Source organism: Malaya genurostris, chromosome 3 (genome assembly GCF_030247185.1).
Source record: "Malaya genurostris strain Urasoe2022 chromosome 3, Malgen_1.1, whole genome shotgun sequence".
Classification (NCBI taxonomy): domain Eukaryota; kingdom Metazoa; phylum Arthropoda; class Insecta; order Diptera; family Culicidae; genus Malaya; species Malaya genurostris.
In genome coordinates, this window is record NC_080572.1 from 108,413,187 (window position 1) to 108,439,433 (window position 26,247).

Below are 26,247 nucleotides of genomic sequence, written 5' to 3' on the forward strand. Positions count from 1 at the left end.
CGTGGCTCGTTTATAACCCCGTTACGACATTTCAAATACACTATAAAATTTCATTCTTATCAGCTGAGGAAGCTTAACTGGCATTCGAACAATCGAAGCAATTAGCATTCCTTTCGTTGGCGATTTTGATTTCCAGCTGAAAAGCTGCCGGAAATTGGTTTCCCATAGAAATCTCGAACTGATTTGCACCGATTCTCGCATTCCGCTTCCAATCGTCTAAGTTCTACCATCCGAAAACAATCCGCTCTTGCCATTCGCCATATTTGAAGCATGCTTAATTGATGCACTCTCGTGCAATTGAACTTTACGATCAATTTATCAACGAAAGTTGCTATATTTTTCATCTGCTGACAGTGGCAATTTTCCGGATCTGGCTGCGCATAAACGGGCATGGTGCTTGATACTCGGAAAAATGTACTCTGCATTTTCCCGTGCCATCCTCCCTCCCCCCCATTCTTTCCACATCGACCAACATGATTGCGAGTTTCGAGCAACCTGAATAGCATCTCCTATGGCTGACTCGGGCGGTCTGCAACAGTGTAAGAGTGAGTGAATGCAGCAACGGTTGTTCACAAACAGGAACGAACAGGGAGAGCAGGCAGGGAAAAAGTCATCAAAAAAGTCACATGCTCAACATCATCGGGAGGTAGTGCATTCAAACAAATTTGCACATACGGCGTGAAATATTGTGATAAACGACATGCTCTGGCAGGGCTCACACACGCACCCACGCACCCAGTGGGGGAATGAGCACTGACGCGGGTGGGTACATGTTGGTTTGAATAGGCGTAAAATGCGGGTCACATTAAGGTAACAAATTGCACTTCTCATTCACTGGCACAGACAGGCAGGACTGTTTGTTGCTGGCTGTTTGCGATTTTCCAGCTGGTTGCTGAAGAAGACTGGCATCCGATGTGATGTGGTTTGATGTTACAATTATAGTGTGAGCGAGGCGGCGTGAAAAAAATATGTTCCAACCCATAATTCGACTTTGATTGCATTCTGCAAATAAAACGCGCGAAATGGAGCCTGCGATTTATAGCTGTATCGGTTTTGATCGGAATTCAATAAACTTGTCTAAAGTACGGTTCCTTCTTACACACTTGAAACACATATCAGTTTGGCATGTATACGAGATTCATTAAATTGAGCATAAACAAATAACTAACTGAAACGATTGCTTTATACATACATTCAGAGAGCTGATCGAGTAGAACATATAAACAATTAAGTAACTAACGGACGTGCGCTGAAGCGAACATTTCGGTGGGATCGGTCAATCAGCAAAGCGGAACACGGAATTCTGTGGTCCTGCACCGTGCTGACTGATTCTCCCTCTTTCGGTTAAGTATTGAAACAGAGTCAGAATTGATCATACGGATGCAACACAAGACACTGAGTTTGTAATTGTTCGGCTGCTTGCTTGGCGACTAATTTCATATTATTAATAATTATAGTAATACTGCTCAGTCATTCCATTATGCTTTTCGGTCTTAGCTTGGTGGGTAAATAAATACTGTACATAGTTTCTAGATTACTTAACTAAATTATATACAGCGCGAAATTGGTTTGTTTAATTGCTATTGTTTGAGAAACTTTCGAAACGGGTTGTCTGCGTGGCGTGTGCTTATCTATGCTAATGATATGACTTAGATTTGTAAAAGTCGGAAATTAATGAGGATGAAACTAACTTTGCATAAACTAATTGACATAGAAAATATCCATAGAAAAAGGCTGAAATATTTTTTAAACGATAAATACTATTTGAATTTTTGAATCAAGGATAAATATTCGGTTATCAGTAAACCTCACGTTTGACATAGTAACAAATTGAAACGATGGGTTCGCATCTCAGGAATTCACTCGAATCTTTATGAGAGAGATGGTGGAAGCATACCACTGACAAATGGTTGATACTAAGCGTAGTGGATTGACGATAAATAGGAAACGTTCTTCACATACGATTTTAGTAATGCTAATACCTTAAGGCCTGAGGACAGTGAATAGGGCAGTATAGATATTAATTCGACCACGGGGCTCCCCCAATTCCCTTTGCGTTTGTGTGTTTGGCAACCTTGTTGAGTCGATTATATTTCTCTCTCTCCTTTTTTTGAACGCTACCAGGAAACTAAAGTGGATAAAATGGCGGACGTATTGAAACTGTTTGTGTTCGCGGTAGAATTATGATATAAGCCTTAAATGTCGAGATATGAACAAACAGGTGTATGCCATTCCAAGCGTTTCAATTTTCAGCAGTTCTTTCAGAAAAAATACAACTCGAGCGGTAAACTCAATGAATCATTCTGAAAATTTCGCAGAATATTCTTAATTAAATTTCAAAGACATCATCAGGTGTATTTTTCATTATTCATCACCGTTTCAAAAGAAATTTTACTGGAAACGGGTAAATATTAAAATTCATGCGTCCCAAACTACTACTACAGAGACTACTTGGTTCAAATCAAATGACGACGCAGACCTTGGCTTAAATATTTGCTTTTGATACGTCAAATTAAACTTGACGCATGTTTTGCTTTGCGCATTAAAAAGGCGGTAGACCTTTAAAAGATTTTTATCTTCAGTTGTCGAAATCGCATGGAAGCACAACAATTAACGACTCAAAATTTTGCTCAGCATCGCGAAAATCCGAACTACTCGCAGACCAAGCTGAAGAAATGATTGAATATGGTCAAATCAACTGTCACCAGGAAGACTGGATTGAGGAGAGATATAAAACCGGAGGCCACAACAACATTAAAAATGTTACCAGCTTGTACAAATGGATCAAAATTCTCTCCGTTCTAGATGCGGGAAACAAGCTGGATGTGTCGTTAACAAACTTACATCGAGCATGAAAATGAGCTGGGTTGTCGACAACGCTTGGCCATATATTGCCCCTCCGATCATGGGGAACAATTATATATTCCGATGGACTAGGATTTTGACGTCGCCGATGGACTAGGATATCAACGTCGCCACCTTTGCGTTAATGAATTTCTTCGAACGTCGGTATTTCGATACCTATTCGTAAAGCCTTTCGATGGTTAATCGTGAGTTTTGGCCTTATGGTCATCCGCATCTTGAGTCAGAAATCAATTATCGACTATTCGCGGGGTTGCAGATCGGACTAAGGTTGACTGCGCAAATACAAGTGAATGATTAGCGCAAGGAAGTGTGCTCTTGAAGGCTAGATCGATCGATATATAATATTATTGTATTAGCTAGTCGGATGAAAATCTAAGGTTTTAGCTGCAAGTCGCGTCAATATTACAACTTTAATGCGTTGTTCGATAATCAGGGCTAAACTCTAATCCCTTTGATTTGATGGCCTTCGTATCTGTCACTTGGTTTCACCGATGACACTGAAATTACGACGCTTAACTTCGAGAAGATGGAGGAAACGTACATCGGACAAAAAACGGATACTTGGTGGATTGGACTAGAAATCAATGTGTCGATGTCCATAAGACAAAGCCATCACTAATGACTAATTTACAAGTGCTTGGGTTCACTGCTGACTACCGATAATGACACCAACGGAGAAATTCAGAGATCTATCTAGATATCGTATCTAGATAGGAAATCGTTCTTACTTTGGATTTTGCAAGGCGCTTCGATAGAGCAAACTTCAGCGTCACACGAAGTCAACTATCTCCCAAACTCTAAAAGGATCGGTGGTTCTCTACGGACTCGAATCGTGGGAAATGTTCGTAGATGATCATCGTGCATTGGATATTTCAGAACGGAAAGTGTTGCGAACTATCTATGGCAGAGTACGGATTGTAGTACTTGTACTTGTAGAAGGAAGACGACGTCACAATGCCGGTATTTGACGTGTCCATCGAAGAGGTTGAACTGAGCGAGTCAAACTCGATTCACTTGGATTCGGAGCAAGATTTTGTAGTTCGCGCACCATAAGACGGAAATGATCATAGCCAACAATCACCACACTCAAGACATCACTGAAGCAGCTCGGGGTGGTGATCGACTACAAAGTCAACTTCAGCAGCCACATTGCAAACACCTGTAAACGCGATTGCGGTGCTTCCGAGAATGATGACAAACAGCTCGAAAGTGGATTCAAGTAAGCTCAGGTTGCGTTTACCGGTTTGGACCACAATGCTTAGCGTGGAATACAATATACAGAGCATGCATAGGGTAATGTGCTTCCGAATATTCAGTTCCTAGTTCCGCACCATAGTGTTACGACAGGTGTGGAGAGAGAAACATCCGGAGTTGCATTTCTAGCTAGATCACAATGGGATTGAGATATTTCCAAGAAAAGCAAGTGAATTCATCGATCCACACCGATCATCCATCTTAATAGATTGGGTCGTACGGCCTCTCCGGTCTGGCCCATTTGTCAAGAGCCGATCGGAACGTCAGGCATGATCTGTTCGTATGTCTCCGCTTCTTCACACAACAAAGCAGACTACTGAATCCATGTGGCAGGGATACCACGCTGGAGAACATTGTCCAGGTAATGCGTCAGCGCGTAGATCCTGGGTCACAGTGTTTCTGTCGACATTTCATGGCAACGATAGTGAAGGTGCGAATCATCAGCTGACTACTTCGGCTGCTAGTGATTCTAGCGCATAAACCCGTGACTGCAATGTGTAAAGAGTTTACAAATGATCACACACAGCGGAACATGGTTCCTAAAGTGAGAGGTAAGAAACGGATGTTTACGAGGGAGCTTACGTTTCCAGGAATCCTCTTATAGAACGAGGATATCAGAGTAATTGGAACCATACGCGATACTTATGAATCACTGAAAGATTAAATCCAACGAAAGCTGGTTCATCGCCCCAGAGAAACCAAGTTAGGATTGAGACACGATTGGTTTCGAAGGAGTTATTTTCACCAGGGACTGTCTGAGTAGATGCGATCATACGATCATAGTGGGCCTCTCCTGAAGTAATTCCGAAATGTGGTATCAGGGGAATCTTGGTCCGAGTTCAAGGTGTTATTTAGTGATTGAGGCCTGTAAACAAAGAGTCTCACTCGCCATCTCGCAAAGTTCGGTAGATTGGCAACCTGTGATGACAAACTCTAGTCCATACAGCCCAGGTCGTGCGGCTACAGAGGACTGGATATGCTGCTCGAATGTCGGAACTTTTCGTTTGTCAGAAATAGGTTTGATGATTACAGTACACTTAAGCATCGAAAGGATCTAATGATCATGCAATAAACAACTGTCTCCGTTTCGAAAGTTTCTCATACAAACGATTGTTGAAGTATTAGGCGGTTCTTACTCTAAAAATGTTAAACAATAGTTAAATCTAAACACAGCCAGAGAATTCATATACAAAAAAATTAAAGTAGCATATTGGTAATTTTTCAGTCAAATGTACACTTAAATATGTAATAGTAAACGGTACTGAATCAAACAAGTAAGTGAGGTGCAGAAAAGTAGAGAAAGAGACCAAAACAACATGTCTCTTTTGCTTAATTTATACAGTTAAAGCATTCGATCAATACATATGTATAGAATGAAAGGATAAATTTTGTTGTTGTAGTTTTTTTTTAGAAAAGAAAATATAGAGGGATAAAACTATTGGCATTTTAAAAAGAGGATTACGTGGACTGTGACAAGCTTACCTCGAGCCTATCCGAGCGAGGGATCTTTTGCTGTTGTGCCGGAACGACGGTTTGCTGCACAACTGGTCCCAGCTGGGACACGCCGGACGGATCCGCAGGCCCTAGCAGGGTCGGCATCAGATGACCGGGTGGGAAGTACGGGCTGTACGTGCTGGCTGGCATTCCAGTTAGGTAAGGATTGGTTGCCTGTGTCGGTTGAAAGAAAAGGAAAAGGGGGAAAAAAGAAAAGGAAAAAAAGAAACATACGATTATTATATGCAGCGTATTTTTGGCGGTGATCATGGCTCAAAATGGGCACGTTTACAACTACTTCTCTCGTTCTTGCTGCCGTTGCTGGGGAGTGGAAGAAGGACGAGCTCTTTCCGGCGCAGCAGCAACAGCAGCAGCAGCGACATTACCCTGCGGTTGGCAGGAATCGCTGGCGAGGGCGACTTTTCAGTACGAGCACAGGCTCAAGCTGACTCTCCTATATTTTTTTGGCTTAGTGGGAAATTGCGGTTTAACATTAACTAAAAAATGCAATTACGTTAGGCAGTCGTTCGCGGGCATCGTAGAAAATAAATGTCCGAACATACAATAGTATGAAAGTTTTTCTCTAGCTGATAGCTAATACTTTTTGTAGAGAGAATCTTTCACACCACCACCATTGTTCGACATCGGCTGGGTAATTAGAACGAAAGATGAAAACAAAGAAGCAGGGCTGTAGGCACACGACGACAAACATAATGGACAAAACTTAAACTGTTTCGCAATGCGGTCATGGAAACTTAACGAAAGAAAGAGAAAATCACAGGCTTGATGTATAGAAAAACAAAACAAAAAAGAAATGCACCCGCGATGCATAGGCAGCGCTTTGCTGATCGATTCTGCATGGAGTTTCTATTCGGAAGCACTTTGAGATCAAAGCAAACACGCGCCAGAACTGTGGAGTAAGGGACTCTCTACCAGTACTCTGGTCAGGCAAACAATCGACAAACTACACTGTAAATCACGAATCATGCTACGAATTGAGGATTGTTTGCCTAACCCTGAACGGAAGCGGCGGAAATAGCAGCTACCCCTAACATAAAACGAGAAAACGCAGATAACAACGATTCAGCGCCTTGATAAAACGGATATAGCCGCCTTTGCAGGCTAATGCAGAACACCCACGCGGGAACACTAGCTGGAGTAGATTACGCAAAGCAGCTTCGATTTTCAAAGCTTCAAAACGAAAGCAAGAACATCAGTGCCTCTAAGGCGCGATCAAACATCACGTGCAGTTTGCAGTTTCTTTCCTCCAGTCTACCACAATCCGGATGCTGGTGGTCCGATTGTGATTGGTTTTATTTAGTTAAAGGCTTAAGCATATAAATACTATAGACATTTCATTCGCACGAGAAGCTTGAGTGACCGGTGGGTGGTGGGTTGTATTTGTGTGAGTATGACTGGACTGTTGTCTGTTCGTTTGGAGTAGTCAATCGACTTGACTCGAAACTTCCTCGCATAAACATCCAAGTTAACTTCGAGCATCAAAGACAGGCAAGATAGATAGGTTTGAATTCAAAATCTGTATGTGTATTTATCAGTGTTCAAAAAAGTCTATTTGAGCAAAAATCAAAAACTTGCAGGCAGCAAAATAGAGCAACACTTACAAAAATCAGACAAATACTAATAGTGGAAATTTTTTTCGCATGTAGAAAAATTAAATGTTGGAATACTTTGAAGTAATTACTTTGCAAGCGCCACCTTGACTATTGTTATTGGTGCCGATGTGGTTGTTGTTATTGTGGCTGGGGGTGGTGGTGCAGGTGTTACTGTTGTTGTTATTGTTGGTGGTGGTGGAGGTCACCGCGACCGTGTGGGCGGTACTACCGTTCATAATGGCCGCCGGGACACAATTGTTTCCGTTGCTGTGACTTACGACATACGTCGTATAGGGCGGATGGTGTGCTCCCCACGCGATCGTAAATCCGAGTGCCGCGGCCGCTGCAGCCGGAGGTACCCCCGCGGTCGGAACTGCCGTCGCCGTGGTACCGTTCTGGGCCGCCGGACACATCCGTTGATGGAAAGGTCAATGAGTTCGCGGTTTGAGTACGGTTTGTTTTTTTTTTGTTAGTTAAGGATGAGAAAGGAAGAAGGTGGATTTAGCTTTTTGCGATCGTTGGTTTCGTTAGTTACTAATAAATTTCTGGTATGATGTGTGGGGGAACTGTGGGAAACGTGAACTCAGGTGAAACACCGATCAAGCGGATACAACTAATATCTGAAAACAAGCTTGGTTTGCTGATAGATATATGTAAACTAATGAGTATCAGTTTTAATATGCGACTGTAGAGTAGGATGTACGCAGATTGATGGGACAAAATGCTTCATTCTTGAAAAATTTACTAGCTTATCGTCTTACTTTAGAGTTTAAAAAATGTAATTCAGAATTATAAATTGCTTATACAAATAACAAACAATGAGAATTAAAACGGCAGAAATTTATTAATCCGGTTATGAATTTCAGTTCTGTGACGGAACAATAGTAAATTCAGAAGATCCAAATGAATCTAACATTGATGTTTTACTGGAACTTAAATCGAATCCTATTACTTACTTCAATGTAATAAATATGATCTTTTTCCATGAAATTCATAATCATCAAACTCAATTCAAATCGTTTTATTCCAACGAATGGTTTTCAATTCGAGAAATAATTCGTCAATTATGATTCCATGAGCATTATGTTTGAAATTAAAACAGAAAGTTGAACCCACACACAACTTATTTTATTATTATACCTTTCATTTAACTACACACACCTACATTTGGATGAAAGAGAGCTTGAATAAAATCAAACGTTAGGAATGATTGTCTGGTTGTCTGGAACGACAACTTGATGAACACATAGTTTGTTTTACGGACGGTTCTCTGTTGAATGGTCGTGCTGGTGCTGGTATCTACTGTCGTGAAATAGGCTGGAGCAGTCTCATTCACTTGGTAGATACTGTACTGTGTTTCAAGCAGAAATCTACGCAATTCTGTGTGGAGTACAATCGGCACTTCAGCAGAGGATCTGTGGTAAACGTATTTATTTTTGTTCCGACAGTCAGGCAGCCTTAAAAGCACTCAGTTCGAATGACTCACGGTCGAATCTAGTGATCGCATGTCGAACTCAAATTGAAGACCTCAGCATTTCAAATGCTGTTTACTTCATATGGGTACCCGGCCATTCTGGTATTACTGGAAATGAATGGGCTGATGAGTTGGCTAGAGCTGGTGCAACGAATGATTTCGTTGGTCCTGAACCAGCTTTACCACTTTCAACTAGTTGAATAAAGCACAAGATACGTTCTTGGGCTGCATCCAAACATGCCGGCTACTGGCGCAGCTTGCAAGCTTGCGCTCAGACAAAAGCATTTCTACCAGATTTAAATCTGAAAATGTCAAAGTGTCTACTGCATTTCTCCAAGTATCATTGAAGTATTCTGGTCAGAGCTCTGACTGGACATTGCAAACTCAATTATCACATGGCTACTATTCAACGTGCTGAGTATTATTCGTGTGATTTGTGTGAATGAGATTATGGTACTTCATATCATCTGATATGTAACTGTCCCGCATTGACGCAGCTACGTATCCGGGTTTTTGGTTCTCCATACATGGTTGAGTCTGTGTATGCGGAGCTAAAATTGAAGGATATTCTTTCGTTTCTCACCCAATGTGGTAAGGAGCTATAGTCAGAAGGATTCATCGTTCTTCCTGGAGTGAATGAATCCCTTCTGTATTCACCTTAAATAGGGTTTAGCAGATTGTTTGGCATCCTGGGTACCGAATTTACTTCTGCTCGTACATACTGCGAGTCGTTCTGCATTCTTCCGGGAGTGCAGAATGGTGTCGCTTTTGTAAGATCTCTAAATCCTCTCGGGGGTTGGAGGTTTTATTAACAGCAGACTGTTCGGGACCTCGTAGAGGTTCAGAATTTCCTTCTGCTTCCACTAAATGTGATCCTCAGCAGATTGTTCAGCATCCCTTAGGGGTGCAGAATTTACTTCTGCTTTTATGTGTTTTTGTGTCGTCAATTTTTCCCATCCTCCTAGTCCAACCCTTACCATTTCCTTTCAATCCTTCCCTCTTATATATCGGGAAAATGATGCTAAAAACAAATTGATGGCAAGGCACAAATCTCCAAATATCAAGGGGAACGTGCCATTTGAGCCAATTTGTTCTGATTCCTGATTCCTGATACTTCAATGTAATAAATATGATCTTTTTCCATGAAATTCATAATCATCAAACTCAATTCAAATCGTTTTATTCCAACGAATGTAGTTTTAGGCGAAGCAAAATCGTACCAACTGTTATTTAAAAACGAATGGTTTTCAATTCGAGAAATAATTCGTCAATTATGATTCCATGAGCATTATGTTTGAAATTAAAACAGAAAGTTGAACCCACACACAACTTATTTTATTATTATACCTTTCATTTAACTACACACACCTACATTTGGATGAAAGAGAGCTTGAATAAAATCAAACGTTCTTGCTGTTTTGAGAGCTTACTCTGTAGAAATGTTTTTCTGCAGAAATTAAAATTTGTACAATTAGTAAGGGAAAGTGAAGCACATGAAGATTCAGACCGATAACTTACGCGAAAATCTTTTTTTTTATCAAATTGGAAAAATAGATATTAAAACAGAAGCAAAATACCACCTTCACAGGGATTAGGGATTATAAAATATACTTCATTTTATCATGTTGAAAAATCGTAAGAAAATTCGAACCACTTCACAAATTGACAACATTTGAACAAACATTGATGTAAACCGTAATAAAAAAGAGAAGATTTTAATAAAACTACAAGGATCAGCCCCATGGGGTTGTTCGAGCCATTGATGTGGAACAAGGCAACCAAAATTTCTAATGATCTACAATCAAAAAGTTCAATCAATCCGAACCAACACCGAACATCATTCGTCTTGATTTGCATTTGTTTTATAGCCGACGAAATTACACCAATATCCCAAATGTATGCAATTATATCTTTGTATATACTTGCGATTTCGATAATTAAGCTTCTCTTCGCCAAGCTTGTGTTCAAGTTTTTCATGCAAGCAGTTTTTTTAGCGTTAAGTTTCTCTACCATTCTGCGATTTCGGTTGAAGCGATAAACTTTTTCTCATTATCAATCGAGTTCATCTAATATAAATTAGAAATTAATATTAAGCACTCAAAATTTATCCAGGGGTAGTTGTCAATTTCTCATGGGAAAACGACATAACATGGAATTCCGAGCTTGCATGACACAAGATCAGAGCTTATAAATTAAAGCTTCAAATCGTTTTATGGCACGTTTTTGTCTTGCTGTCTAGCAACAACATACCTCTAGCATGCTACGCGTAGGACTGAAACGTTAGCCGTAATTTTGCTTCTATTTATAGATTCGCGTGCTTCCAACAGCTTCGCTTTTGCATCGACTGACCAACCAGAGCGATGCTCTCTCTTTGATACATCGCTTACTCCTTCAAAACCGTCGTCTATGGCAGGGAAATCCGGTATGCCAAAGATTTTTAGCAGCCAAATAGGACACTGCTCGCTACTAATCAAAATTTCAATCATATATAATTGAAAATACGTGGCTTGATACATTCAAATCGAAACTTAGAAATATTCCCTATCAAATGATGAAATAATATTAATAATTGATACAAAATAGACTGAGCTGTAAGTGTTAAAACCTGACCACATTTCTACGTGTAGTTTTTCTTGAGTTTCTGATTTGCACCCCTATATGGAAAATAAAGATGTGTTCCACATCAAAAATTGTACACCCAAACCTTCTTTTACAAACAGTTTTTCACGTTACCTCGTTTTACGTAACTCTGTTTACGAACCAAATCCCAAATAACGTAAACTTGTTTTACGAACCTACTTCGTAAACAGAGGCTTTTGCATACAATGGAAGAGCTTTCCAGCTCATTTGGAACGGGTTTGAATAGTACATTCCGGAAAATGGTATTTGAGGTATTTTGGAAATCCAAAATGGCGACTTCCGGTTTATTAGTATTCAACCCTAATAAGTAGACATCTGAAAAGCTAGTTCGAGTGCCTTGCATTATGATTTTGTATTGTTATAGTCGTATTGCATCATTTTAATATTTTATTGAACAACTGAAAGTCTTAATCTTATATTTAAAAGCAACCTCAAACATAAATCGTTTGCTTCAAGTCAATGACTATGTTTTGGAAATATTTCCAGTGTTACACAAATCTTATCAGTTTTTTAGTGTACGTGATAAAATCTAAAAAAGTACTGTTACTCTGATAACGACATATTTGTAATCGCTTCCAGATTTTCAGCACCTATTCATCAAATCCGTTCCGAAAATACCCAATTTAAAATTTGGGTTCTTGAAGAATAAACCGAAAGTCGCCATCTTGAAGTTCAGAACTACTTCGTACATCGCTTTCCGACATCTACTTATCAAACCCGCCATATGATTGGGGGTTTCCGCATTCATTACAGAAAATTTTTTACGAAGTGAATTAAAAATAACGTACACTTTTTTTACAAACTACCTCTATTTACGAACCTCTGTTTCGTTCGTAAATGGAGGTTTCGGTTTTTGATATTGTTTCTCAGAGGTGTAGTTTCCGATCGATCATATTTTGCAACGTACCGCGGCTCATTGATGATAAATTACATAGGATCGGCATTCCCTACAAGCTATGTTCTACAAAGTAATTTCTCATTGAACCGAAGACCAAATTACAACTATTTATGACATTTTTGGTGATGTTAGAATAATATTTTAATAACCATCGAAAACTATTGAATATATTCGAATATAAACTTAGAATACCATCTAATGAAATACATGAAAATAACTTCGCCTAACTACTTGGTTTAACCACGTGATATGGCTATTGAGTCCATGAAAAATATTGAGAAATAGGCCGGTGAAGAAGTATTTTTGAGGACGCTTCTTAGAAATCATGATTTGCGGTGTCCACTGAACCTCAGCTGGATAGATAGAGTAGATGTTTTTTAGACCCCAACGTTTGTGTTTGATTTTTTGAATTTTTTTTTTGAATTTTATGGTGGTTGTTTAAAGATTTTTCACGAAAAAATCGCCATTTTTTAGCTGTAATACATCTCCAGAGTAACAAACAACGAAAAGAAAAACGTTGGAGTCTGGTATTTTACATGTAAGAAGTGTGTGCAAAATTTGAAAAAAAATGGGACAGTAGTTTTTGAATGACGATGGACACGGACTTTCAAAACCTGCTTTCGAGAAAAACGCGTTTAAAGTTTATTGTCTATAAAATTGAACGAAACAATTTATTACTCAAGGGAGCACGTAGGCTCTAACATTCTCGAAAAACCATATGTTTTCTTTTGTATTTTGTTATAATGAAGTATTTCGAGAATGTTTTGTCAAGTTTTTAAGTCAATCGAAGTAGAAATCTTAGGCCTGTTTTGACAGCTCTTATTTCTTCGTAGTATGAGATCGGCAAAGATAAGGGCCCATAACTTGCTGAGTTTTGTTCCGATAGGCTTCAAAATTTCATAGAATATTCTTGAAATGTTTTACTATCAGAAAATAGATAGAAAATAATAAATGTTTTTTCAAAAGTGTTAGACCCTACCCGCCCCTTAAGCGAAAGCTCCTTTCTACCCTATGAAACATTGTTGAATTAAAAGGTATAGCGTTTCGTTGTTCATATCCTATTGAAGAAAGATTCAATGTAGTTTTGGTTACCAAAATGAGATATCGTTTATTTATTAATCAGTCGACTTGCTAGTTTTTCAAACAAATATTAACAAAACTAATTAACAGTGTGTAAATGGACATTTTTATCACCAAAACAAATTTTGGTCTTGATTTTCCCTTTGGAAAACTGTGTGTTTGAAATAAACTGTTTGATTTCAAATGTTTTTGTTTTTTGTCTCTCACACAAAAAGTAAATCCAAAACCAGAAATATAACGTTTTTCTATTTTGAATATAACAAATACTAACAAAAATAATAAACACAATCATATGTATCTTTATTACCAAAACATAATTTTTGATTTAATATTCCCTTTGACTATGAGTTGGGGTTGGCGGTTCAATGCATAGGGCGCTGGTCTTACAAGCCAGTTGTCGCATGTTCGAACCCCGACCTGGAAGGATTCTTATGCCGTTTTTAATTGAAAAACACTGGTGGCGTGGATTGCTCTGATTTTGTACTTTCGAGTAGAAATGTAACATTTCGACGGTGCTTCATTGCAATTTCTGCTCGAAAGTGCAAAACCAGAGCAATCCACGCCACCAGTGTTTTTCAATGAAAAACGCCATTAGTGTCAGTAGGATTGTAGTACTAGCCATGGTTCTGTACGCTACGAAACGGCTGCGAAGTTTGTGAAACAGAAGGATTCCACAAAAGGAATGTAATGCCAAAACATATTTGACTATGAGTCGCAAATAATCCGTTTGATTTCAAATGTTTTTGTTTTTGCCTCTCACACAAAAAGTAAATCCAAGACCAGAAATCCAGACTTAAAAAGTAACTTTTGGTTGCTTCAAGAAAACACATCTAATGCAGAACTTTGTTCCATTGCCCAACGAAAAGACATACTGAAAATATGACTGATAAAATGAAAATAACGAAATCCAAAAACTTGCGTCACAAGTTCTCAGAGACAGGATTTATACGCCACCTTCTTTAATCCGGGTAAATCGTTCTGTCAACTGAACTACTGTGGATGTGATGAAACACAACTCAGAAGGCTAAGTAGAAAAGAACTTGGTACTTGATCTGACTGTGCACGCACGCTGGTGTAAAAAATCTTTAAAAAAGTTATAGGCTAACTGCATATCTCGAAATAGCGATTAAAGCGACATCTTGTGATGGCTGGCGTCGTCAGCGTGGTACTCTGTAATATTCTTAACCATGGTTTTACAAGTTAAACTCGACTATTTTAATTATTATTATTTGCATAATCAGATGAAGTATAGCACGGTTATTGAAAATCTCTTTCAAACCGTAAAATTCCTTAGTAAATCGTTGACGAAAGAAATAAAATAAGGAAAAGCGAAATGACAATGGGTTTCTCCAGGAAAAGCACCAATAGCTCGCTAAAATGCGAAAATTTGTATTATCCCGTTTTTTAGGTATCTTTACTTCTTGTCTATTAAGGAAACTTGCGTACAAAAACGATTAATCACATTTTATCTCACTACATACATTTGAATACTCTTGCATTAATGTTTCTGCCTTCTCTTGTAAAGGGTAATAGAATTATAGAAAAAAACGACTTTTGATCGAGCTCAATCAGACGACCAGCTCGACGAGATAGGAAAATGTTTCTCTGTGTGCGTATGTGTGTTTGTGTGTGTTGAAAGCTGAACCAATTAAAACAATCTTAGATTCGTTTGAAAACTACTATTGAGTTATTGGTGAAGTTTGAAGATCAAGTGGCTATCCTTACCAGTTCCAAAGATATGATGATATAAGTGACGTAAACGACAAGTCAGTTTTTATCTACCAGTAATTGTTTTATTTTAGACTCGTTCGTTATCATTTTTTTCAGATATATATAATGAAAGAACATTTTTACACCTCCCAACAGGTTTTGGGGATAACTAAGGAAAAACTAACGCATATTAGAGTGCTACGTTTAGTAAGGAATCTTAAGACACTCATTTCTAGAAGTGTATATTCATATTTACATATTTAAGGCCTGAGCATAGTGAGTCCCGTATGAATTGTGAATCCACCACGTGGTTCCCTCAATTTCCTTTTACGTTTGTGTGTTTAAGAAAGTTATGATGGAAAAACTACATTTTGGGAGCCTCATATCAATTATGCTCCTTATATCGACACCAATGCATTTTAAAGGGCTCATGTGTTCGGCATATTTTTTTGTAGTAACATGTTCTGTAATTCTTCAAAAGTCTTGAATTCACTACCACGCAATGTATGCAAATTAAAACTTATAACTTACTTCTAAGTGGATTAATGACAACTTTGATTTTATTCAAAGCAGAAGACAGTTCCAAACAAAAGTTTTTCTGAATGCAATGAAGACCCAAAATCAACTTCTGAAACTCAAACAGAAAACGTATTTTGATGTGGTTGGGACCACTGAGCACTCTGTTAAAAGTGAATGAATTTTTACAATCTATGGCTTGAAACTATGCAATCCAATTATTGCAATTACAAAAAAACTTAACAAGTAAATATCAAATCGCAGAACCAATCAGTTGTGTACTGGCTGACGAGAAGACATGACCTCTTTGTGAACAACACACAACAGTTCGTCGAGCTGAATCGGATGGCCTTCCTTGCATCGGTTAATTTCCCAAAATTCGAGCGAATCCTACACCTAATTTTTTATATTTACAAAAATTTTTTGGAAACTCACCAAAAAATCTGGGTTTTGCAGATAATGCGGACAGAAGTGTTCAAAATTCCAGTTGCGCTTATGTAAATGAAGAAAATAGAGACCATTGTAAACTTTGTAAGCTATCACACTTTGTTGGACATTTCATGCGATCGATGCAGCGCACCGCGCAGGAGACGCTATTCGCCACATGGTGGCGCTTCCGGAGCTGCGCAGGTAGCATATACCGGACTTTGCCTGTTACACAGTAGACAATGAATTAAGAAACATTCCCGCTTGAGGCTTGAATGTGCAATAACCGGTTTGTAAGCTCAACACCCTTCGGATTAAATCGCTTGAATGTTTTGTTTGTAGTTATGCAGACTTTCCTGATTTCGAGAATTATGATTTTCATGTGTAAATGTGGATAATTACACTCGATCCGGTAAATTGATCTGCAGTTATTTTTGGACAGCTTAAAAGTATAGTTTCGATAAAAACATGTTGATAAACATTTTTATAGTTTTAAAACGTATAAAAGTAATCAAAGTTTTTAATTTTCAAAGATAGTTTATTGTTTCACGCTTCCAAAACTGTTTACTTTTGTTGACTGATCACAACTGGTTTAAGGTATTTGGAATACGTTCGAAAGATGAAATCCGGAAACAATGCGAATAACTAACTAGCTATTATGGATAGCAGAACAATCGTAGAGTCTGTATTCAACTGAATCAAGAAAGGATTTCTCTGCGCTTACCTTTCTCGTAGAATTTATCGCAATTAATATCTTCTTCCAGTCTATCCAACAATGAAAGGAACTGTGGAAGTACCACGGCTTCAATTAAAATCGCCGGAGCAATTTGCATGAAATCTCTTCATTTCCTCGTTACTCATCAACTAGAACAAAAAAGCGGTACTGATAGCATTACTTTCTACGGCTCGAACGACGGTTCCCTCTTGCCCGCTGCAACTCCTGGCGCTTGGTTTGGCAATGTGGCTGCCGCCCGTGTATATCTTTTTACGTTCATAGCTCAAGCTCAAGCTCGGGATCGGGATCTCAAGGCAGGCTCTACTCTTGCTGCTCCCGCAGGCATTGCAATTCATGCTAAATTATAACAACACTTTTCTCACCTCAGAAAAAAAGCACCACACCACTCGAAACAGTCAACAGCCCTCGAGGCTGTTTTGCGCGCCCCCTTTCTTTTCCAGTTCTGACACTGAATGCCAGCTGTTCCCGGGGAGATTCACTTCCAGTGCACTTGTCCCCGATGGAAACGGACCGCAACAGCACTTGCTTGTTCAACTCTGTCGCAGGCAATGCTAACAACTAAGGGCTGTTATGAAAACTGTGTCGCGAAAGAACAAGCTACGGCCGCTGTCGGCGGATGTTGCCGAGATCCTAAGTACGCTGAGTCGAGTGACGACGATTTGTCCAGTAGTGAGTAAGAGAGAGAGAGAGGGAGAGACCCTTTGCTACACGGGTTGGGTTGGTTCGAGATGAGGAAAATGAGAGGAAAAAGTTAATTTCATAACCGAAACGAAAGTTGACAATGACAATTTACTCAACAGCCAACAGCCATCAAGAAACAGTGACTGCAACAAAGCGGCACGCCATTCATTATTACAGTCAATGTAGAACGCGGCAGGAAGATTGTCCCCATCTGCTAACGATGGTCCGGATGGTGGGTTATACAGCCGGTGGTGGGTTATACAGCGGTAAAAAATGTACCACTGGAATGTATTTCTTGTGTGGCTTCCAGCCGCCATGAATTCGATGGGGAAGTGCGGTTATTTGTTGTTAATTTACGACCACTAAAATATGCATATTTTTGCCATACTTGAATGCGTTTAGATTATTCATTTATTTATAATATTGAAGGTTATTATCTCAGGAAAAAATTGAAATGTGGCTAAAGTTTGACGCACCCCGCGGACCCACAGGAACAGAAGAATACGGCCACCATCGAAGTACCCACGTCATCTAGACAATCCCCATGTAAGATGCCGACGAGTATTGGTCGGGGTTGGAAACAGGAAAAGATATGTCGAGCACGGGTGCCGATTTTTTCATTTTCAACGGGTACGGGTGGGGTTTGGGTTGAAAATTTGGTCGGGTTGTTTTTCGAGTTTCGGGACTCTAATGCTGATCACCAACTAGAGACTGGATCCCTCAGATTTGCGGTGATCAGCAGACAACAATGTTATAATTCAAGAAATTATTCTGTTAAGAAACGCCCTCGACATCTTAGAGCTAAAGCAGTGTGCCTTGCAGAATATATTAAAAAAAAAAAGTTTGACTTTTCAGTGTTTCTTTTAGTGTATCCTATTTTTGATTCTAGTAAAAACTATATTTTCGTAGTATAAACTATTTACGATAGACCGTTTTATTTAAAAACGTGAGCTATTGTTCCAGCATCATGGAAAGCATTACTTTCAATGAAAAATATTCTTTATTGCCGCACTGTTCGCAGAAGGAAACGGACGGTTAATTTCAAATGCGCCTGGTGGCACATTATGACGTTTTTCACTTCGAAACGACTGCATGTAGCAAAGTAGTCGAATGCTAGCTATAGAACTGATTTTACAGGTGTGACGTGACCGACCGAACGACCGACCGCCCACCTGCCCGCCCACTTCTGGATGCTCTCAAGAGGAAAACTTTTCAATTGTTCTCCGGCAAACAGCGGCAGTGAAATTTGCCTCGTTGTGGCACTCGTTGTGACGTTGGCAGTTTGCTAAAATTTCTCCTTTTGCTAGCGAAAGGATGCTGCAGTTGCGTCGACCATCAGGGAGTGATGCCGCCGTCGCTACACCGCTTCCAGAACGCGCCTGTTTTAATGGACATCAACTTTTAATTGTGCATCATCCGAAAGAGGCACTCGTCAAGACTCGGCGGTAGTGCAGAGCTACTACAAAAACTTAAGCGCCCGATGGCAAATGAACAGACTGGCGCGGGGAAAAGATGGAAATTATTTTTCCTCGAGTGGCTTTAATTTGAGTTTTCCTTAATTAAGTTGAAATTAGAAGACATGCGGTAGGATTGCTAAGAGGCTGAGAGTTTCGTTTGTCTGGGGTGTGTTTGCTCGCGTTCAGCAAATCGGACTGAACTGAATGTCCATGCAGTCGGTGTTTTGTGATCGGCGTACAGGAAGAAAAAAAAAGGTGCTGAGCTGAGAAAAGGCTGATTATGATTCAATGAGAAACGGAAATTTTTGGTTTGCCAAGGAAGGAATGAACAATAGAACGAATAGAACAGAATATAATGCTAAAAAGCGCCACAATTAACAGAACAAGGAAAAAAACAATACGGAAAATTGGATTAAATCTCGGATGGAGTTGGGAGACACAAAATTAAAACAGGAAAAAATACAGAACTAATTACTCTGTTGTTAATTTTTTCTGTGGTTCTTGTTTTAGGAGGGGGTTTATTTCGTTCCTAGAAAAGTTTTAATTTTTTCTCCGCGCGAGGGATTTCGTTTGTTTTTTTTTTTCTGTTTTGATTGTTGATCTTTCTAATTTCAGGTGTTGAATTTTTCCGAGCTTTTGCTCTGGTTCCGGAATGCAACTTACCACTGGCACTTGACCGGGCAGCACTGGTTGTCCAGGTGAAATTCCCATCTGCTGCATGATGGCGTTCTTCAGAGCCAGATGATTCCTTCCGTTTATCAGCAGTTGGTCTTTCAGATGCTGGGGTGGATGAAAATATTTACACGGTGGTTTCTCACGGTTGCAACGACCCTGTGGGTTTCGAATGAAATAAAGAAACAGGAAAACGTTTTGTTAGTTACAAACGTTTCAGGATATTGATAATGGGGGTTTATGTTAATAGTAAAAAAAATGTTGTTACGCATCATTGTTCGTTATTGTTTAACAGATTTAGTAGTGATAAACATTAATCTGACTAAAAGTAGTGTCCGGGTTTTGAGTTCACATGAGAGATGTAGCTATTAGAGATAAATTTTATTGTCTGTTTTGGATGGCAAAATAATTCAACCTGCCAAACGGCATCGAGTGCCAGTATTAGCCATTCGATTTATGTATTCTCAGATGTTCTGTTAATGGTCTCCGGATGTTTTCTGTCTATGCCAAGAGTGAATTCCCAGTTATTGTAGATTTTCCGACCTTGATACGGAACTACTTCGCTAGTCACGGCCTTTAGCAGTATCATTGGCTTCCGTTTGTAGCTTAAAGAAACGAATTGATGCTGCACTTCGGGGGGGTTGATTTACGCCTACGATTATGTGCCGATGGTCGGTTGTGATAAAATATATTTACTTAGGCGCAGCCGGTCCAATTAATCCTATTTTCTGTGTATTGCTGCTGGTGAAAATGGAATTTATTATATTTTCAGCCCACATAAAAATGGCCGTCTTCTGGTGCTAATCCAGCTTGATTACTGCTGTTGAGTTACGTAGAGCCTAGAGTACATTTTGTGAGTCATTTTCAGTGCGTCCGTAAGTGATAGGTAACCGCCCAAGTAACAATTTTAATATTAATAAATACTTGTAGCTGTCTTCAATGCTACATAATAAATCTTGCATTAAAACTTTAAACTCCACGAAAACCTACTGAAAACCTCTATAAGAGCATGTTCCTGCCAAGTGGACCATTCTTCATAAGGTTTATAAAGCAAAGTAAAGAATTAGCATACCCCTACGTTAAAACTCCAAATTCAAGAAAATTTTGAAACCAGCTTTAAGATCAACATTTAATTTATTCGGAAGGAATGAATTCCGCTATGAATAAATTGTCGTTTTGATAATATTTTTCATGGCTATGTGTGTGTCATGTCTGATTTGAATGCAACCAGTAAGAATATATTAGATTTTATTTACAAGTTTGAGGTTTTTTCCGAACGTAAAAACTTCATGCGCTTTTATTTTTATCGTGAATGTTTGGATGAAAATAAGAATTATTACTAATCGCCTTGAAATAAATGCAGTTTTTGCGAAAATTTCCATGATTTTTGAAAATTATTTTTTGTGATTCTTCGTCATTTTTGTATAAAATTATTTCGTGGCATTAAAACATGTGTATACGTTCTGAAAATGAATCATTAAAGCCCATCATTTTTATTAGTTTTTGCATTTCGAAGTATATTTGATGTCAATAAATGCTACGATATAGGACATTATAATGGCGGCCATGAAATTTTCTTTAATGCAAATTACGCTTAACCCAAGAAGCAATAAATCAAATAGCTCACAACAAATGTGTCATAAATGTACTTTAGAACCCTCAAATTTGCTTTGAGTGAAACTGTCATCCAATGAACACGCACACACACAAAACTAGATTTATGAAAGAATTTAACTGACAATAATGTTTTAAAGAAAATGTTTGAAAGCAATATTAAGAGTGTTTGCATGGTTTTATTCTAGTACACATTGTTTTATTTTTAGTCCTGTTGTTAGTCTGGGTAAAAAGTTTTATAGAAGCTTTAAAAACTATGATATTACTTGTCAAAAGAGACATTTATTATAGTCGTCATAAAACAGGTAGTGATTGAAAAATCATTTACAAAACTCCTATAAACTACAATCAAAACCATTAGGCATTCGAATTGTTACTTGGGCGATGGTGGCATATCCAGACATCAATCGTATTGGTTAATTAAATTTGTTTGATCCGATTACAATTTGAATCATAATTGAGAACATATTTCGCCATACAGGCATTTAAAATGAAGTGCAGATAGATAATAGAGTAATCCATTCATATCTGCTCCAGAAGTCGTCTCATACACGAAAACCATTAGTTAGGTATTTACCTGTAAAAATAAATAGCTAAAATCGCTTTCGTGTTTCATGAATTGCTTAATGTTGGGAAGGCCGAAAAAAATGGTCAATAAAATGTAGTGAGAAGAGCGAACATAGCGACCAGAAAACATAAAAAAATCCACAAAATCGTTTTGAATGATCAAAAAGTGAAGTTGCGTGAGTTAGCTGACATCGTAAAGATATCAAAAGAACGTGTTGGCTTTATATTGCATGAACATTTACTATGAGAAAGCTCTGTTCAAAGTGGGTGCCGCGTTTGCTCTCTATTGACCTAAAATGAGAACATTTTGATGATTCTGAGTAGTGTTTGGCCATGTTTAACAAACCGAAATTTATGCGACATTGGATGAAATATGGATTCACCACTTAACTCTGGATCGTCATCTGAGTGGACAGCAATTAGTGAACCTCATCCAAAGCGCCTGAAATCACAACAATCGGCTGGAAAGGTTATGGCCTCGGTATTTTGGGATGTGCGTGGTGAAAGATGTATCGACTTTCTTGAGAAAGAAAATACCATTAACAGTAAATATTATATAGCGTTATTGGAGTGTTTGAAGGCTGAAATTTCAAAAAAACGACCTCATATGGTAAAGAAAACAATTTTGTTTCATCAACATAACGCCCCGTGTCACAAGTCTATCAAAACAATGGCAAAACTACATTAATTGAAATTCGAATTGCTCCGACATCCACCGTATTCGCCAGAATTGGCTCTTAGCGACTACTGGCTGTTCGCAGACCTGAAAAAAATGCTCGCCGGTAAGAAATTTGGCACAAATGAAGAGGTTATCGCTGAAACTGAGGCCTACTTTGAGGCAAAAAACAAATCGTTCTTCAAAAGTGGTATTGAAATGTTAGAGCGGCGCTCTTGATGGAGATTATGTTGACGAATAAAGTTAATTTTGAACCGAAAAATCGTGTTCTCTTTGTTAGGCCCGGGACTTTTCAGCCCATGTGTTTGCTATCACAATCGTTACGAAACGTAAAATAAGTTCCACGATTAATTTTGTAATTTGACTTCAAGTGCTTCCGTATTCGACATGCTGTACCAGAGATGTTAGTATAAGTTTGCCAATTGGATTGTTAGATATAACTAGTAATGAGAACACAATTTTATGATTTGACATACGTGTCATTTTTTTAGTTGACATTAACCTTCAAAAACTCCTGAATAATGGCGTCAAAGTTATTTATCTCCTTTCAATCAGATCAGTAATCAGATTCGAAGTCGGGTTTCATTTTCATTATGGCGTGTACGAAACTAAACAAAGCACGCTGAGTGCATCATTTGTATAAGCGTGTTGTGTTTTCTTTTTCCGTGCCAGCATTTTATATGGCGGTTTAAAAGCTTTGATACTCATCACCCTGTAATTGCGGAACCGGAGGTCGGATCCGGATGAAATTTCACAGGAGCTTTTGAGACAATATGAGCTTTAATTTAAATCAAGTTTTGTGAAAATCGGTTCAAGCATCGCTGAGAAAACGAAGTGAGTTCTACTTTTGGAGTTGTTCTTCACCACTTTCGGTGCTCCCGGAACAGGAAATGGGGTACCAGTAGTGCCGAAATAAGTTTATCTGTATGTATGTATGTATGTGTGAAGCCACCATCAGTTCAAGGCATTACCAGTGGATGCAGGTAGACTTACAGTAGATCCGAATTTGATTATCAGATAACTTTCATATTACTGCTGTTAAGAAGGCCAAAATGGACTTTGAGGACCCGGCGCCTTCCAGCAATAACATCCGGCCATATAATAAAAGAATTCGCTGTACCAGCTTAAACCTGCCTGATGGTTTGTTTGTTAGAAGGGTGCGTCTTACTCATTTCAGACCTTCTGGGGAAAACACACAGCTTTCCCCTGTGAATCGGGTTGACATTTCACTCCTTCATCCAGTCATTCACTTGTAAGATACCCTGATGCACTCCCATCCCTCTTCCCTTACAATGTACTTGAGCATAGTATTATATAATGTAACATAATACACTTTAATATAATTTCCGGCAGTATAATACAATAAAACACAATATAGTATAAAACGGTGCAAAATCGTATGGTACAGTGTATTATAGTCTACTATAATATTTTATGATGAATATAATAGTATCATAATGTTATGTGACATAATATAGTAAAATATACCATAATATATTATAATATAGTTTGGTCACTATACGACACTGAATATATTAAAATATTATTATGCATAAAATATAAAAATGTAATACATCACAATGCAATATAATACACTTATAATTGTGTATTAAAAAATGCATTACATTACTATATAAAACAATACCAAACATTGTACCATAATATAGTATAATATAGTACAATGTAATATAAAATAATACCACAAAATATGATGTAATATAATATGATACAATTTAATAATATATGTGTAAAGTGAAATGTTTAGTATGGAAATGAAAATGTAGCTGATAATGATAAAGATTATAATAATGGTAACAATAGTAATAATAATAATAATAGTAATAAAAATAATAATAATAATAATAATAATAATAATAATAATAATAATAATAATAATAATAATAATAATAATAATAATAATAATAATAATAATAATAATAATAATAATAATAATAATAATAATAATAATAATAATAATAATAATAATAATAATAATAATAATAATAATAATAATAATAATACTAATAATAATAATAATAATAATAATACTAATAATAATAATAATAATAATAATAATAATAATAATAATAATAATAATAATACTTATATACTACAAAATAATATAATATAACATAATATAGTAAAATATATTTTAATTTAATATAATATAATACAATGTCATACAATATAATATATTATAAATCAATATATAAAATAACAGTTACTGTAGAGTGTCAGTTATGCTCTTCTATCTTCGCAGTACTGCAGGAAGTAGAATATTTCTTTTCTAATAAGAATAATAATATCCACATCTATAAAAATAATATATGTTATTATTATTGATGAAAAATTAATAATACTAACAATAAATATAATAATGAAAATAATAAAAAAAACAACATAATGTAGTACAATGAATTATATAATAAATAATAGAATGAATAAAACACAACAGGAACCAGTGAGGACCAAGCTCACCTTGTGATGACCTTAATCTTTAGTTAAAATTTACTTTAAAAATGATAACTTATAAGGAAAACAAATTTATATTTTGCGCAGAGGTACGTAGTACTACTCATAATAAACCCTATAATATAATATAATATAATATAATATAATATAATATAATATAATATAATATAATATAATATAATATAATATAATATAATATAATATAATATAATATAATACAACATAATGCAATACAATATAACATAATATAATAGAATACAATATAATATAATATATTATAATATAATACCATATAATATGATATAATGCAATGCAGTATAATACCATACAACATAGTATATAATAACATAAAATAGTGTAAACCGATAATATGTGAAATTATATGCTATGATACAATATAACAGTTAATGTCGCAGTGTAAGTTACGCTCTTCTAATAATAATAATAATAATAATAATAATAATAATAATAATAATAATAATAATAATAATAATAACAATAATAATAATAATAATAATAATAATAATACATTATGTAATAAACAACAGAATTATATGTTGCAATATACTATGATAAACACTGCACTTTAGGATGGGCTTCAACCTACAAGCCATTTCGCACCCTCTCATTCTGCTACTAACGCAGAAGGCGATAGCACCCAGTCGACGCCGTTCTATTGACCAAATGTCATCATAGACGCTCGGGGAGGCATGAGATAGGGACTTGTGAGGACTTAGTTATCTCACCATTTGACGACCAGTAGTGCCGAAATAAGTTTATCTGCTCACAAACTAACAAGTTCTGCATACTAGAAGAATTTATCAGTCAGTTTTATGGGATTTATACTTGTGCCACTTATAACATTGAAGATTTTCCACATATCGCATTCTGGTTCCGAAACCGGATGTCGGATCTAGATGAATCATCGAAAAATATGAATCACCCGAGACGTCAGACAAGATACGGCCGTCTGCTTAGCGGTTTAAATTGAAGTGTCAGGTGCAGATGGTGGTTCAATTTGAACTACTTTAAGCATTGATGAGCCGAAGGCGAAACGCGAAGAAATCGAACAAAAACCACACATTTAAACACCGCAATTCTGTGTTTCGATCGAAATTACCAATTCGGTTTACTTCTTGAATTATATCTTCCCCGAATATTTTCACATTATCTACCAAAATATCAGCACAACAAATGTTCCCCCTACCCTGTGTCTCGTTCTAACACGGTCTCATTGCCGCAACATAATCATTCTAGGTTAGTACCACAGCTAACTGACATTTTTGGTAAACGCTGCATCGAAGTCCGCAATCACGTATGGTCACGTGATAGACTCGGGAAAACCTTTCGAAATGGAACTCGAACGGTTAGTCAGCGAACAGCAGCCGAATGCCGGCATGTT

At 37.4% G+C, this 26,247-nt stretch overlaps 1 protein-coding gene across 30 annotated transcripts in view; it reads right to left on the reverse strand.

Moving 5' to 3' along the window:
• LOC131434615 (protein muscleblind) overlaps positions 1–26,247 on the reverse strand; it is a 961,748-nt gene that overhangs the window by 58,807 nt on the left and 876,694 nt on the right. For 24 of the 30 annotated variants that reach the window (XR_009230364.1, XR_009230367.1, XR_009230365.1 and 21 more), the window contains 3 exons: positions 19,508–19,675; positions 7,316–7,621; positions 5,602–5,787 (listed from right to left, as the gene is read on the reverse strand). Coding sequence is in view for 24 of the 30 variants with exons in the window: in XM_058601504.1 (XP_058457487.1) it covers positions 5,602–5,787; positions 7,316–7,621; positions 19,508–19,675 (660 nt within the window). In the remaining 6 variants the exon portion in view is untranslated. The remainder of the gene's footprint in view (positions 1–5,601; positions 5,788–7,315; positions 7,622–19,507; positions 19,676–26,247) is intronic. The other 6 variants (XR_009230369.1, XM_058601520.1, XM_058601525.1 and 3 more) reach the window with 2 other exon arrangements.